The sequence below is a fragment of the Eleutherodactylus coqui genome, chromosome 7, assembly GCF_035609145.1.
Source record: "Eleutherodactylus coqui strain aEleCoq1 chromosome 7, aEleCoq1.hap1, whole genome shotgun sequence".
NCBI lineage: Eukaryota > Metazoa > Chordata > Amphibia > Anura > Eleutherodactylidae > Eleutherodactylus > Eleutherodactylus coqui.
The window spans coordinates 185,754,589-185,770,663 of record NC_089843.1 but is presented as its reverse complement, the minus strand read 5'-3'; the positions used below and the strand labels follow the sequence as shown (position 1 = coordinate 185,770,663).

Here is a 16,075-nt window from a genome sequence, read left to right as displayed (position 1 = left end):
AGCTCCCTGTGTATACTCGCTCCCATGCTGTTACACAGGAGCGAGTATCGCTGGCATCGCTTACAGTGCGGCCAGCAGGGAGGAGGGGCGGCCGGGGAGCATGAGGTTTTGAACAACTACTAATGACAATCGTTCTGTTGAAAAGGGCCTTTACATATTGCGCGTGCGCATTTGCGCACTGCCATTGACTTCTATGGGGACCTTTCATGTGCAAATACGTAAAAAAATAGAGCATGTGTGAACGAACCCATTGGGGGTCTATTCTCTGCATATGCCACTCACAAATTGTACATGAGCACATACGCCCGTATAAAGCCGGCCTTAAGCTCACAGAGCATTGCTTAGGCTGGATACAATTATATTGCTTCTCAGGACCAGGTCTTTAGGTGTTCACAATGTTCTCGTTCATTGATATCCTACAAAGATCTTGGAAGGAATGAACAATTGAAATATAAAGTATATTATGAAATTGTACATGATTTCATTTACACATTGATTCCTAGAGAACATCTTTAAATGAGAAAAGGAATGTAATAACATTGTGTAACTTATAGTCCCCTATCGTGTGTGTTTACACATGGCATGTTTCTAGGTAAACAGTTTAAAGGTTAGATACTAAATGGGATTATAAATCGTACACAGCAAACATTAACCCAACCATGGACTTATAAAAGTAAGATACGAGGAACCGAATATAAATGGTGGTAGTATTGGCCACGGCTCTTTATTAAAGCTCAGATTAAATAACAACTAATCAGTAAAATGAATTCATCAATTAAACGCAAGGGCTCTCTCATACGAGGGGTTTCCGTAGGCGTATCTCCTGTGCAGGGGGAGCACACAGGATTGTGTACTACTGCATGCCGACAAATCCCCCTACACTATCTTGGCGTGCATGCGTTTGTAATATGTGCCAAAATAGTGCGTGCGCAAAATAGAAAGCAACGTGCTCTGTGTGTGAGAAAAAAAAAAAGGTTTGGTACGGTGTTAGCCAGTAGAACAAAGTGTGATTATTCTAAGTAAGAGAAGCCAAGTCATCTTGTAGATATGATACTTTTTAATATCTAACAAAAATACATGATGTTAATGCGAACTTTCAAACCTCTTTTGAACGATTCTTCCTTAGGCACAAACGTAGCCAAGAGCTTGGGGATCTCACGGGAAAGGGTGGGGTGGGGGTGGGGGGGGGTGAGGTACGTGATTCTTGGTCACGTGATCGCCATTGTCCGACCCATGAGGGGAGGTGAAAATACTTACCTAAGGCCCCCAGCGATGTCCCCCGACGGGATCCTTATCTGCGTATCTTTCTGCAGCTTCGGCGCATGCGCCGTCGCCAAAGTGGCGCACGTAAGTGCAGAAGCTGGAGAGGGCCCGGGAAATTTAAAATCTCCTTGTTCTTGGCTACTAAAGATAGCCAAGAGCCTGGAGCAGTGACCAAGGGCCGCAGTGAGCAGTCTCCTGTTACGTGACCGCCGTTATCCAATAGTTGAAGTGTAATGCTCTTTTTGGTTTAGGCCCGTTGTGCATACGGACATAAGAATAAGGCCGCAATGGGTATGTTTCTGAACACCAGACACACTGGGATTTATTTTGTGGTGTAAGTCTGCATTCATGAGTGTGCTGTACAAAATAAACGGTTTTTAAAATGAGAGAATTTCCCAAAAAATGAAAATCGTAACTTTTTCCTTCTGCTTTGCTTAGATTCCTTCAAAACCTGTGGGCTCAAAATACGCAGTACACCCCTAGATGACTTTGTTAAGGGGTCTAGTTTTCAAAATAGGGTTATTTGCGGGTGTTCTCCATTGTTCTGGCCGCTCAAGGTCTCTACAAGTGTGCTTTGGGGCCTAAAACACCTTCAAGCAAAATGTCTATTCTGAAAACCACCAGCTGCTTCTTTCGGTTTGGGCCCTGTTGTGCATACAGATATTAGATTAGGGCCACAACGGGTATGTTTCTGAACACAGGACAAACAGGGGTATCCATTTTGGGTGCAAAACCTCATTTTCATGTGCACTATAGAAAAAAATCCTGTCTTTAAAATTACATATTTGCAAAAATATTAAACTTTTTATTTTTTCTCCTCTAAATTACATTAATACCTGAAAAGAAACTCTGGGGTCAAAATACTCATGACCCCCCTCAGTGAATACATTAAAATGTGTTTTTTAATGGGGTCACTTGTGGGGGTATCTATCATTCTGACTAGAGATGAGCAAACGTGCTCGGCCACGCCCCTTTTTCGCCCGAATACCGCGATTTCCGAGTACTTCCGTACTCGGAAAAAAAATTCGGGGGGCGCCGTGGCGGCACGGGGGGTAGCAGTGGGGAGTGGGGGGGAGAGGGAGAGAGAGAGGGCTCCCCCCTGTTCCCCGCTGCTACCCACCGCCACGCCTCTCCCCGCCCCCCGGCGCCCCCCGAATCTTTTCACCCGGGTACTGAAGTACTCGAAAATGGCGGTACTCGGGTGCGTAAGTACTCGAAACGAGTACGTTCGCTCATCTCTAGTTCTGACCCCTATGAGCTTTTGCAATCTTGGCTTGGTGCAGGAAAATAAAATGTTCCTCAAAATCTGGACAATTAAATGGGTTGTCCCGCGGCAGAAATGTAATTTTTTTTTCTCTTCCCAGTCCCCCTTCTAAAGCAAACATACTACACTACCAGTGGAAAGCATTTTTAAAAAGCTTTTCTACTCACCATTAGCTCGTTTCGTGAACTTATAAAAATTCTTCTTTCAAGATGGCCGCCGGTCCTTTCCCAAGGTGCACCGCGGTTTTCTCCCATGGTGCACCGTGGATGTTCTTCTCCAGTCTTGCGTTCCACTGCCGATTACAGCCACCTCATTGGCTGATCGGCACCACATGACGGAGGCGGAGCTACGATGACGTGGAGAAGAGGGTGGAGCCAGGACGCCGCTCGTGAGCCCGGACACAGCCAGCAGAGGATTCTTATCTGCGCAAGCTCTGACTGTTGCGGCGACCAGAGAAGAAGGCTTCAGTCGTCGCCATGGAGACGGGGACGCCAGCGCCGGAGGGGGTAAGTGTATAACTTCTGTATGGCTCATATTTAATGCACGATGTATATTACAAAGTGCATTAATATGGCCATACAGAAGTGTATAACCCCACTTGCTTTCGCGGGACAACCCCTTTAATGTTAAATTTGTACGTCTCCTAAATGGTAAAAAAAAAAGTGAAGTTTTTCCAATGCGCTTCCAAAATAAAGTAAACAGATGGAAATATATATCTCATCAAAAATGAATGCAGTATGCTTGCACATATTTGAGATATTGCAGTTGAAAAAGTGACAATTTTTTTCAAAATTTTGGTGCTTTTAATAAATCTACACAAATTCTATCGGCCTATTTTTACCACCTAAATGAAGTACAACATGTGGCGTAAAAACAATGTCAGAATCACCTGGATATGCAAAAGCTTTACGGAGTTATTCTATGGTAAAGTGGCACATGTCGGATTTCCAAAATTTGGCCTGGTCATTAAGGGGCAAATGGGCTTGGTCACTAAGGGGTTAAGTGCCTGACGGGTCGTCCCATCAATAATGGCTCCTGTGCTTTCACACAGGAATGATGATTGCTCAGTGAATGGAGGCAGAGCTTGCAGGAGATTGCTGCAGCCACCCGCCTCCATTCACAGCAAACAGTCATTCTTTGATGAACGGCTACCTGTTTCACAGGCTGATTGCTGTTTGATATTTTGGCCTGCCTAAACTGAACGACAAGCGATAAGCAAACAAATTATTATTCGTTGTTCTGTCGCTGCAAGTATTTACACTGAAAGATTGTCATTCAGATTCATGCAATCCAGCAAGCATCTGAACAATATTGTTCCGTGTGAAAGGGTCCTTGCTGATGTAACTTCAGTTGTGTAGTCTGATGCCATATGCCTAATAGCATGTCAATGAAACAGTACTTCTGCAGCGCCACCTATTAGATGGCAGCATTCCTGTGAATCAGTGTCAGACCCTTTATACAGGTCTTTGAAACAATGATTGAGAACTGAAAACCAAGACCGAATACCATACACAGACAGCTGTTTCGGGGTTTTTGTCCCTCATCGGTTTGCAGTAGGAATCTGGCTTGGCTAGTGAGAAGCCTATGACATGAGTCGAGAGGGCTATCCTCACTTTTTAAGGAGAGCACCTTCAAGCCACCCATAGGGAGACATGGGCCCACAGCTGAATTTAAGCATGCAGATTTCATTTGCAAACCTTTCGGTCTGGAAAACAAATTGTAGCGTGCTTCATTTTGCTGCAGATCCCACACGGACGGCTTCCATTAATTTCAATGGAAGCTGTCCGATCCACGCTTGCCTGCAGCTGACACTGCAGACAGGCCATGGATTCCGCGTCAATGTAGCAGATTTAAATAAAAAAAAAAAGCTGTACTGCGCATGTCCAACAGCGAGCTGTGCAGACCATCCACAGTACAAATAACCCAGAAGAAGAGGAGTCCGCGCAGCCGCTGCCGCCTGCCCGCAGGGGTGCGAGTGGTCTCCTGCCACGGTCACGGGCAGATTCCGGCGGGATTCCGCACATGGGATCCGCGAGTGTTGTGGACATGAGACCTAAGAAAAGGGCACCAAAAAAGAAAGGATAGTCAATACTAAAAATTGCAATTGAGGGAAGCATAAAAGCTGTTTTTGTTTCTTATTTTTGTTTTCTTTGGATAAAAGTGGAGAAGTTGCAACACTTTATGCTGCGAGCTGAGGCTCTGGATTGATGCCTTGTCTTCATAGCATTTCCTATTGTAATTAGTATCTGGTATTTTATTTCTAGTAATGCAAAATTCCCAACTAATGCTGTCCACTGACTTGTTTCATGTTTCTTGAAATTCCATTTTGAAGTAAGTAAAAATGTCACATTTTCAGTTTCTGTTTGACAATTTACTTTGTCTTTCTAGCTAAATTGCAAAAAAGCAACTAAAGTACATTAGAGAGGAAGGAGACGGCTTCTGAATCATGTACGACCCAGATGTAAAGTACCAGCCATGCAGCACCATGGATACAACCGTAAGTGCATCATAAATCTATTTAGACAATTTTTAAGGGTTTCCTTAAGTAATTATGTAAATATACATCTTTCTTTTCATCTTTTATAAAATCATGTTTATGCACCTTAAAGAAAACCTGTCACTGTAGCCGATGACCTATCGTATCAGCTTTCAACATACCTCGAGGGAAAGAGGGATGGGGCATGTCTGATTTCAACATGCCTGATCATTTCTTCCCACCGTAGATAGCCACTGTTAGATGCTCTGGCAGTAATCTTATTCCCCTCTCCCGATTAAAAAAAGCACACAGTGAGTTGGAAGGGTGTGCATCTCTTTTAGGCGACTCATGTAGCTCTTACGGAGTTGTAGAACACAGGAGGCCCATCCTTGGTTGCTTCAATTTCTTTTACTATTGGGCTTTCGCTTAAATAGCAATCACTTAGTGCAGTGCCGTTAATAAAAAAAATTCTTTTATCTGTAGGAACTTTCCAAAACTAACAGGTAATGTTTCCAGACACATCTTGTCTGTCTTGTCAACCCTTCATCAGAAAAGCCTATTGTATATTGCTATTTCTCTTTTAGAATGGTCTAATAATAGCAATGCAGAGAATTTAAAGAGGTATTCCAATGTCAGTTTTTTATCGCCAAGAAGGATAACCCCTGCTATAGTTACTGGCCAGCTGGCTGGTAATGCTAAAAACAGCCATGTGCTTTGTTGTTTCTGGAACTCCCATTGAAGTGAATGGGAGTTACGGAAACAGCATAACACAGCGCGCTACGTTGTTTCCATAGCTGTTATTCACTTCAATAAGAGTTATGCAAACGGCGCTATGTTCTGTTTCGGGTAGATGGTCGGAAACAGAGGGACAGTTTTCCCATCTCGGCCATGAAAAGCTGAAAAGAGAAAAGTGGTATTCTCTTTTCATGGCCAAGATGGGAAAACCATCCTTCTGCCTCCGACCATCTTCCGGAAACAGCCGAACGGCGAGATGAGAATACTCCTTTAAGCTTCTCTGGTGTTTTTGTGACATTTATAGCAGCCTATGTTCTGTCAACAGATAGAATAAAGCACTCAGACTATATAAGAGACTGACAAGTTTTACAAATCCTCTGCTTGCTGTTACTTCAGTCTCTTTCTACTTTATTGGTCTATAAGGAGAAGCATCTGATATACTTGCTGGATGAATATTTCCAACACTTGGCATAAGTAAGATTTAGCTAATGTCATTGTTAAATAATCAGGAGCGTTCTCTAATACTTGTATAATATTCCTCAGAGTGAAGATTGTTCCATCCCCATATTCCTATTGTCAGCATTATAGCTCCCTGTGAACAGGATGTATGTTCTTAGTAAAATATCTTGATAAGCGGAGTTCACAGAAGTTGGATGTCTCCTGCGGGTCTGTGTTCCTGTTCACTATGGAGACAAGGTCTGCGTCAGCCCAAATGTGCATGCTCAGAAACAATGAGTTACCATTCTCCACCTGCTTCAAACAATAATTAAGCTAAAAATAGGGTGAATGTTATGTCTGCCATCGCACCACTAGCTAGATCTCCTCTCACCTTCTATATTATAAAACCTACATTTCTTACTTGCCAAATACTGCAGTAAAATTAGCTTTATTAAGTGCAGATTGGCCACTTCAGCTCTACCCATGGGCAGTGAGTTCAGAGCCTTGTAGTCTAAGTGCAGATCACTAGCTAAAGTTTAAGTAGCCAAACTTTTAAAGGAAGTTCGTTGTAAGGTTTTAACACCCTGAAGCGATATGAAGGCCAATATAAACATACATCAATTTGTGTTCCAACGCTGCTGCGCCCTTGAAATCGACATCTTTCCCCACTGCATAAATTATGCAGATGACCTCTAGACCTTCCGATGGTTAGACTGCTGGCTTCCATTCCTCTGGCTCTTTCCCCTTGGTCCTCCAAAACCTCACCCCTTGTTGAATGATTGATCCCTCCAGTTTTGCTTGCATCGCCCACCGGGACTTGCTGCATTTTTTATTCCTCCCCAGCTCCTATTCATTTTCAGGCTGCTTTCACATCTGCAGTAGGGACCTTCCTTCGGAGATTCTGTCACAGATACGGCACAAAGTGTTGGAAGAAAAATTCCTGTATGCAGAGCTGTTGCGTCCGGTATAATGCCGGGCAGCTGAATGTAGACCAAACTGACACCGTTAAAGTCAATAGGGTCCGTATAGCGCCATGTCGCCGAATAAGACGAATTCGTTTGGCCAGGGGATTCCTCTTTCCTGCTCCTAAAACAGAGCAGGAAAACTGATTTCCTGACACATATGTGAAAGCAGCCTTATTCATACCAAACATTTAGAATTACACTTTTGGCGGACACATTATTGGAATGCGAAAAGCTGGATAGTTATATCGACAAACTGGCCGCCACCTTGCCTGATCTCCCCATACTGTCAGGAGGTGTTGGGACCAGTGATTGCATGACAAGGTATCTTTATGACTTTGCTTCCAGGTAATTTTCAGAGCCTTATCTGCTGAATGCTTCACTCATTATACAACTGGATGAGTAGTTCACACGGTTGGGCAGGACCTTCAGAGAGCTAATTGAGGGAATAGATTCTACCTAGCAATCTTTGAACTGTGAAGTTACATAAAAGGATTATGACACAATTTTTTTTAACTTTAAGCTTTATGTAAAAAAGAAAATTGGTGTAGAAATGCAAGTGCCATGTTTACGCTATCCCTCCGATCTGGGGCAAAATTTGTCTAGTGAATTGAGGGGAAGGGGTCATATTAACTGGTTTTGTCACTAATCTGCTTTTTCTCGAAGCCTCTTTGCAGTCTTCCAAGATGGGTTGTTATGGAAGCACTCACACGCACCGTTTTTAGAAGCACGGAATCTGCGCTTCTAAAAAAGAATGGACAGCGAGTTCTCAGTTCGAATGGTCAGCTCCGTGGTGCTTGCTGTCCAGGGTGCTTACCATAGGCTCCTATGGGAGCCGTGAAAGTAGGCTGCCCCCACCGCGGAGCGAGGGGTGTAAGCCACGCTCGTCTGACCGAGCCCTGAAAGTGCAGAAGCAATAATTGTCCCATTTAAAAGGAACTTTAGACTACCGATGCAACACCAGTGCTTTGTATACATTTGTTGGTCAAAGAATTGCTACAGCCATCTGCGAGAAAGAAAGTGGATCAGCGGCAGAACAAACAAAAAGGAGAACGGCTAACAATGCAAATCTTCTGCCTCCGGTCCCTGGCCACATTTTGTCCCAGGATCAGAGAGTCACTTATACTTAGTACATTGGGGTATCATGCCCAGCATCCTGCTCTCCAGTCCAGCCCTCGGCCTCAGAGCCTACATACCTGGTTGTCCTGTTCTCCTTCTACCGGCCTCTATCCTTAGCATTCTCTTCTGCACCGCTGCTCTCTGAGTCCTCTGTTGCTTACTGGCTCTTAGTTTCCTAAATGGCAGTGTGACCCAAGGCAGCTTCTCTCTAGTGGTCACAGTCTTTTTAACGCCTTTCCGATATCTTCCTACAATAAGGTCCTTTTAGGTATCTGTTATTTTCTATCCTAGATCTGCAAACTTGCGGGAGAGACCTAACTGTTTAATGGTTGGTAATGCTGCACCGCACACTGCTTATAACCCTGTGGTAATAGCCCAGTAAATCATCATTGGTCCCTCCTGAATGCCCATAGTGCCCTATCTCTGAAGAACCAGCTATTTCTATAAATGAGACAAAATTCTAATGGAATTCAATGGTTACAGATAGAGATGAGCGAGCGTACTCGCTAAGGCAAACTACTCGAGCGAGTAGTGCCTTATGCAAGTACCTGCCCGCTCATCTCTAAAGATTCGGGTGCTGCCGGGGAGCGTCGGGGAGAGCGGGTAGGAATGGGGGGAAGATCTCTCTCTCACTCTCTTCCCCCCCCCCCCCCCCCCCGCTCCTTCCTGCTCACTCCCCCAACTCACCGCTCTCCCCCGCCGGCACCCGAATCTTTAGAGACGAACGGGCAGGTACTCGCATAAGGCACTCCTCGCTCGAGTAGTTTGCCTTAGCGAGTACGCTTGCTCATCTCTAGTTACAGATTATCAACTTCAAGGATAAATAATTTCATTCAATTTTAGGTCACGTGTTTCTTCATATTGCTTTAGGAAAAGTGAATTAATCAATGGGTATTCTTCCACAACCTCAGGCTCTATGATCCTGCAGGCAGAGAATCTCTTTATTTTTCAGTGACCTCATTTATAGGTATAAATGATCCAGGATGCAAGCTTGGCGCAGTCGGAGCTGTGTTGGCAACAGGCTAGAGGGTAATGTTGGGAAGGCCCAAATTTAAAGTATGGTCATTGTGACTTTAACCATGTTTGAAGCACATGTTACTGGCCAGGTGTGAAGTATGTAATTCTGTATAGAAATTAGCTTTACATAACGGTATGAGAGTGGTCATCTGTGTGCACTTCTGAAGAGGCAGGATGAGTGCAGGCAAGTTCTTACCGATTCCTTACTGCTCTACACAATGCATAGCATGGTAAGTGACAATCATGTTGATAAAGTTCTTTACATTACTTTATAGTCAACAACATCTAAAAAATAATTGAGAGCCGCATTAAATTGCTGGAAACGTTATTGGGCCTTGTCACAAGCAATAGTCTTGATACCTTTTGTACTAAACTGCGCCAGGCGGGAAAGGACTAAGACCATTACTTTCTAACAGCTACTGCAACTGCATAATTACAGGGCCCCTATAGCCAACAACATCTAAATCCCATAAGAGACGCATCAATTCGCCTAAACCGATATCTGGCTCACCTCACGAGCAATAGTTCTCAATACTGTTTGTATCACACTACAGCAGGCCTGGGAAAAAGACAAAGACCTTTATCCTCTAACAGATACGGTAACCGCATAACTACAAGCACCCTTCATCATGAGCGCACGTGCTAAAAGCGGATCGGCAGCGGAAAAGTTAAAAGAGTTCGCCCGCACCGAAACCCCTGACCATACCCCCCGAGCGACGCGACCCACCCAGATGAGAGAACCCGAAGATGAAACGGGACACCCCCCAGAACCGACCATGCGACAACTCTTAGATGCAATTAACACCTGCAAATCCTCGCTGACCAACAAAATAGAAGAGATAAAGTCTGATGTCTCTCTGCTAAGGCAAGACCTACAGAACATCCGAGGTAGAATGCAGGAGATGGAAGACCGCATATCTAACGCTTTCCGTGGCGGTCAAAAAAGCCATACGAGTAACAGAATTTTGCCAGTCCAAAATGGACGACTTAGAAAACCGGTCGCGCCGCAATAATCTGCGCATAATAGGCCTACCCGAAAGATCGGAAGGCTCCCACCCAGAAACATTTACCGAAACCTGGCTGAAATCTCTATTGGGCGATGACGCCTTTTCCACTCACTTTACAGTGGAAAGAGCCCACCGGGTCCCAGCAAAACCGCCACAACCGGGAGCCCATTCCTAGCAAGGATCTTGAATTGCAGAAACAGAGATGCTGCATTACGTCAAGCTAGGCTAAAGGGTCCACTAAAACACAACAATGCAACAATTTCCATATTCCCGGACTTCTCCGCTGAACTACAAAAACAAAGAGCCACCTTCATAGAAGCAAAAAGGAAATTTAAAGAAAGAAACATCCCATACTCAATGGCATATCCAGCTCGCCTCCGCATTGTAGCCCAAGGAAAAGCAATCTTCCTTCAATCCCCCACCGAGGCCTTCGAATGGTTGGACATGCACCCGGAGCCATCGAAAGACGATTGACCTTACCGCATTTACGGCAGGACTTTGAACCCAGTCATAACTCATGCGACTGATACCCCTCTGACTTATAGACGGTGAAACGCAAGGTCACGGCACCTTTAAATCGCCTTTGGGACCTGGCGGATACATATAACCCTCTATAGGCCACCGGGATACCTTTTTCCCCCCTTCCCCCCAACAGTATAACATCTGCTACTTCTAGATAGATTGTAGCTAAATTGTTTTTTCAATTTTCTATCTGTTAGTTTTTGACATTTACGCCGAAATTTAAGCAAGATGTCAAAGGTTAAAAGTTTAAGTTGTTGTAAACTGTTCTATACCAACATTTCTAGCAAGTCTGCGCTGACACAACCCCCTTCCCCATACCCGCCAACACCTTCCCCTCTTCCCCACCCCATGAGTATAGAAGCAATATTTAATTTACCTGTCCGCATAGTTAGTTATGTCTCTAAAATGTCTTAGTTGGAATGTCCAGGGTCTAGGTACCGCACTCAAACGGAGGGCAGTTTTTTCATACATCAGGCAAATTAACCCACATATTATAAGTTTGCAAGAGACCCACCTCATTAAAGAAAAGGCCGATACCCTAGCTAAGCCATGGGTGCAATGGATAGCTCACTCTTTCCATACCTCCTCCTCCAGGGGCGTCTCTGTTCTCATCCACAGGTCGCTACGCTGGAACCCCATTAACGTCCGTAGGGACCCCGAAGGAAAGTTCATATTTATATATGGCGAAATAGACTCCAAACCCTATGTCATCCTATCTATCTATAATCCGCCCCATAACAACCTTCATCTTTTACAAACTGCTATACATATGCACACTAATACCCCTCGGCAGCGGTAATCTGCTTGGGCGATTTCAATAAGGTAATGGACCCCAATATAGACAGATTTCACACACCCCCTAATACGACCTCCACCCCAAGCTCCTTTCTAAGACAGTTAATTGAAAGTGTTGGCTGGATCGATCTCTGGTGGTTCCGACATCCCGATACGTGGGAATTCACTTGCCACTCCCCCGGATATAATGCGCTGGTGAGGATCGACTACATATTTAGCTCCGCAGAACTAGCATTATTCCTTTCTAAAATTACTCACTGTCCGCGAGGCATATCTGATCACAGCCCTATACTACTAACTTTGAAATTCCCCCAACAAAACATAGTACCAACCTGGAAGCTTCACCCATTCTGGCTGAAGCTGATCGGACCAGATGATCAAACACCTTTTCATATATCCCTATTCTTAGATGCCCACAATGATGATACCCATCCCGCCCTGAAATGGGACACCCTCAAAGCTTACGTTGGGGGGTGCCTCAGGTCAGCCATTTCGTACATTAAAAAGTCGACATCCCAAACTGACAAAAAATTAGAAAACCAGACAATGGAAGCCAAAAAAACATACATAACTAACCCCACAGATGCCAACAAAATAGCCTGGCTAGCCTATTTTGCCTCCATAAACACCAAATACACGCTAAAACCAAGCGTAAATTATTCTTTACCAAGCAACACTATTTTGAACTGGGAAACCAGTCCAGTCACCTACTTGCTAACCTTATTACACGCGAAAACAACACTAACACGGTCCTTAAAGGAGATGTCCCGCGCCGAAACGGGTTTTTTTTTTTTTAAACCCCCCCCCCGTTCGGCGCGAGACAACCCCGATGCAGGGGTTAAAAAAACCACCCGCACAGCGCTTACCTGAATCCCGGCGGTCCGGCGTCTTCATACTCACCTGCTGAAGATGGCCGCCGGGATCCTCTGTCTTCATGGACCGCAGGGCTTCTGTGCGGTCCATTGCCGATTTCAGCCTCCTGATTGGCTGGAATCGGCACGTGACGGGGCGGAGCTACACGGAGCTACACGGAGCCCCATAGAGAAGAGGAGAAGACCCGGACTGCGCAAGCGCGGCTAATTTGGCCATCGGAGGGCGAAAATTAGTCGGCACCATGGAGACGAGGACGCTAGCAACGGAGCAGGTAAGTATAAAACTTTTTATAACTTCTGTATGGCTCATAATTAATGCACAATGTACATTACAAAGTGCATTATTATGGCCATACAGAAGTGTATAGACCCACTTGCTGCCTCGGGACAACCCCTTTAAGATCAAGAATCAGCACGAGGCGGAACTGAGTGATGCCCCATCTATCACAAACTGTTTTAAAGAATTCTACACCAACCTATATAGCTCCTCCTCCCAGAACACTGTGACAGACATCCTAAGCTACTTAGAGGACCTAAATTTTCCAACCCTCTCCGCAGAACAGGTTGAGCTCCTGGAAGCTCCAATCACTCTGGAAAAGATCCAACAGACTATTCAGGACATGGCCCTTAACAAGTCACCCGGCCCTGACGGCCTCCCGATAGAGATGTATCGCAAATACAGTGAACAACTAACCCCATTACTACTTGAAACACTAAACCAGGCCCAAATAGACAAATCACTCCCGCCTTCATTCTACAAAGCCTCTATAGTGGTGATACCGAAACCCGGGAAGGACCCTATAGACTGCAGCTCCTATCGCCCAATTTCACTGGTAAACGCAGATTACAAGATCCTAACTAAAATCCTGGCTACCAGGTTCAATCAGATAATTCTGTCTATTGTTCACCCGGACCAGACGGGTTTCATGCCAGGGAAATCCACGACAATAAACATCCGCAGAGTCCAAACAGCCATCCAAATAGGCAAGCAATACAACATGCCTTGGGCTCTAGTCTCGCTTGACATGGCAAAAGCTTTTGACTCGCTAGAATGGGTCTTTCTGCAGGCTTGTCTGGTCCGATTCGGATTTGAACCTAAATTCCAACAATGGGTTAAAACCATATATAAATCTCCGAGCGCAAATGTAATTGTAAATGGCATCCCATCAACCGAATTTCAACTGGCAAGAGGCACCCGACAGGGATGACCCCTATACCCGGCCCTATTTGCCATAGCCATTGAGGCTTTAGCGATCCGCTTGAGAAGCACACCCGACGTGAATGGTATTAAATGGGCAGACCTCGAAAGTAAAGTAGGAATGTATGCGGACGATACAATACTTTTTCTATCAGACCCAATACACTCCTTCTCCCAAGCTATGGTCCACATAGATAGATTCTCCTACTTCTCGGGATTATATGTTAATTGGTCCAAATCAACAATCCTCTATACCAACCTTTACCCAAAAAATGACCCCTGTGTCACTAGATATGGACTAAAACCGGTCACAACATTTAAATACCTAGGGGTGTTTATGTCATACGATCACAATAACGCCATAGCAGAAAACATGATCCCACTGTTGGACCACATCAAACATAAATTGAAGAGATGGGCTAAGTTACCACTCTCCGTGGCCGGACGCATAAATCTCATCAAAATGGCTATTCAACCCAAATGTCTTTACATACTGCAACATATGCCAGTATGTGTCCCCAAGCGCTTCTTCCAATCCTTAAATTCCCTTATTATCACCTTCATATGGAGCTCCTCCCGCTCCAAGCTAAGCCTGGCTACACTACAAAGGCCCAAAGAACAAGCGGGAATGGCCCTCCCGGACCTTCGACTCTACTACTTGGCAGGACAGTTGAGAAATATACGGACATGGGTCTTGGATAGAGAAATGCCCATAGCAGATAAACAGCTTGCTAAACAAGTAAAAGGTAACAATCTTCTAAATTTCCTAGAATTTCCAGAGTGCACTAACCCCGCCGACACAATCCCACTTCATAAATTAGCTCTTGGCGTGTGGAGGGAGGTGAAGACATTGCAGCAGTACCAAGACACGATACCCGAACTCCCTCTTTGGGACAATCCAGGTCTCATCGCACTACACTCAATCCCAGACCCACAATACTGGACGGCTCAGGGAGTACATACATTGAAGGACATATATACGGATGGAACACTTCCCACATTCACACAACTACGCGACAGGTTGCAGTCCCCGCATCTCCAGCTATTCAGGTTTTTCCAGTTAAGACACACACTGAACTCCCAATTTCCACCCACCTCAACCCGCATATCCAAGTTCCCCACAATTGGCATCCTCAAGTCTCAAGGACCTAAAGGGCTAATCTCCGCCCTATACACGCACCTTCTCTCGGCTAAAATAGACCCTAACCCACCTCCAGCATATGACAAATGGAAACAAACCATTCCATCTCTCACACCCGAAGAGTGGCAAGACATCTCTGAATCCCACTTGTCAGTCTCCCCGTCCGTAAACAACAAACTAATCCAGTTATATATAACACATCAAGCCTACCTTACCCCCAGCCGTTTACACAAAATGGGCAGCACATCCTCAAATTCCTGTCATAGATGTCGCCAACCAGAAGCGAATTTCTGGCACCTAATATGGGAATGCCCCCCAGTCAATGAATACTGGTCAGATATTACTGATGTCATAAACTCCTTACTACCGTCCCCATTATCTATTGGCATAGACCCTAAGATGGCGCTGCTTGGCCTGCTGGAGGAAGAGGTGTGGCCACACCACACCCGTGTCTTTCTTGAGAAAGTACTATTCCTAGCCCGTAAGGTAATAGCCATGAAATGGATGGCTACAAAAGCCCCCTCAATCCCGCACTGGATTCAACTGGTAAATACCGTAACCTCCTATGAGAAAATTATTTATCAAAACCGAGGCTGCCCGGCCAAGTTTCGCAAAATATGGGTGATTTGGCTGGACACCCACTCCACCTTAACAATGGAGTGAACCCCGAGGCCCATCTTACATATCTCCCCCCCCTCTCCCCCCCATTATCCCCTGACCAACCATAATCCTCTCTTCCTCACCCCCCCCTTAATGATAAGCGCCTACAGACTTACACTTTATTTCTACTGAGATCAGAATAAGATAGAACAGAACTGTTTTAAAAGTTTATTGTTGAAACTGTTTAAGCAACTCAAGAAATACGGCAATAAGACTGCATTGATTCATCTATAACAAACTATGTATATGTACACTCTTGTATTTAACAAAATTTCTTACATCCATACTCTGTATTTTGCAATTTATATGACAATAAAAAAATTGAATAAAAAAAAAGCTCTTTACATTTTAACAGAGTATGGCCCCCTGCACACGCGCAGAAATTCTGCAGCGAGATTTCCCACAGAATTTCTGCCCGTGCCCGCCTGCATAGGATTGCATCGCAAAAAAAGCAATCCTATGCACACAGCCGCGATTTGTCCGCGTAAAAAACACACGCGGAAAACAAATCACGGTATGTTCTATTTCTGTGGGGGTCTCGTGGAGGCCCGCACAGAAATGTCAGTATGACAGGCCGGCTGCGCTCTCCGCATGCATCGATGGGCC

At 44.9% G+C, this 16,075-nt stretch overlaps 1 protein-coding gene across 1 annotated transcript in view; it reads left to right on the top strand.

The window, feature by feature from the left end:
• Nucleotides 1-16,075, top strand: part of ABCG2 (ATP binding cassette subfamily G member 2 (JR blood group)) — a 143,720-nt gene that overhangs the window by 43,391 nt on the left and 84,254 nt on the right. The window contains exon 2 of the mRNA XM_066574097.1: nt 4,916-5,024. Coding sequence (XP_066430194.1) covers nt 4,974-5,024 — 51 coding nt within the window. The 5' untranslated portion in view covers nt 4,916-4,973. The remainder of the gene's footprint in view (nt 1-4,915; nt 5,025-16,075) is intronic.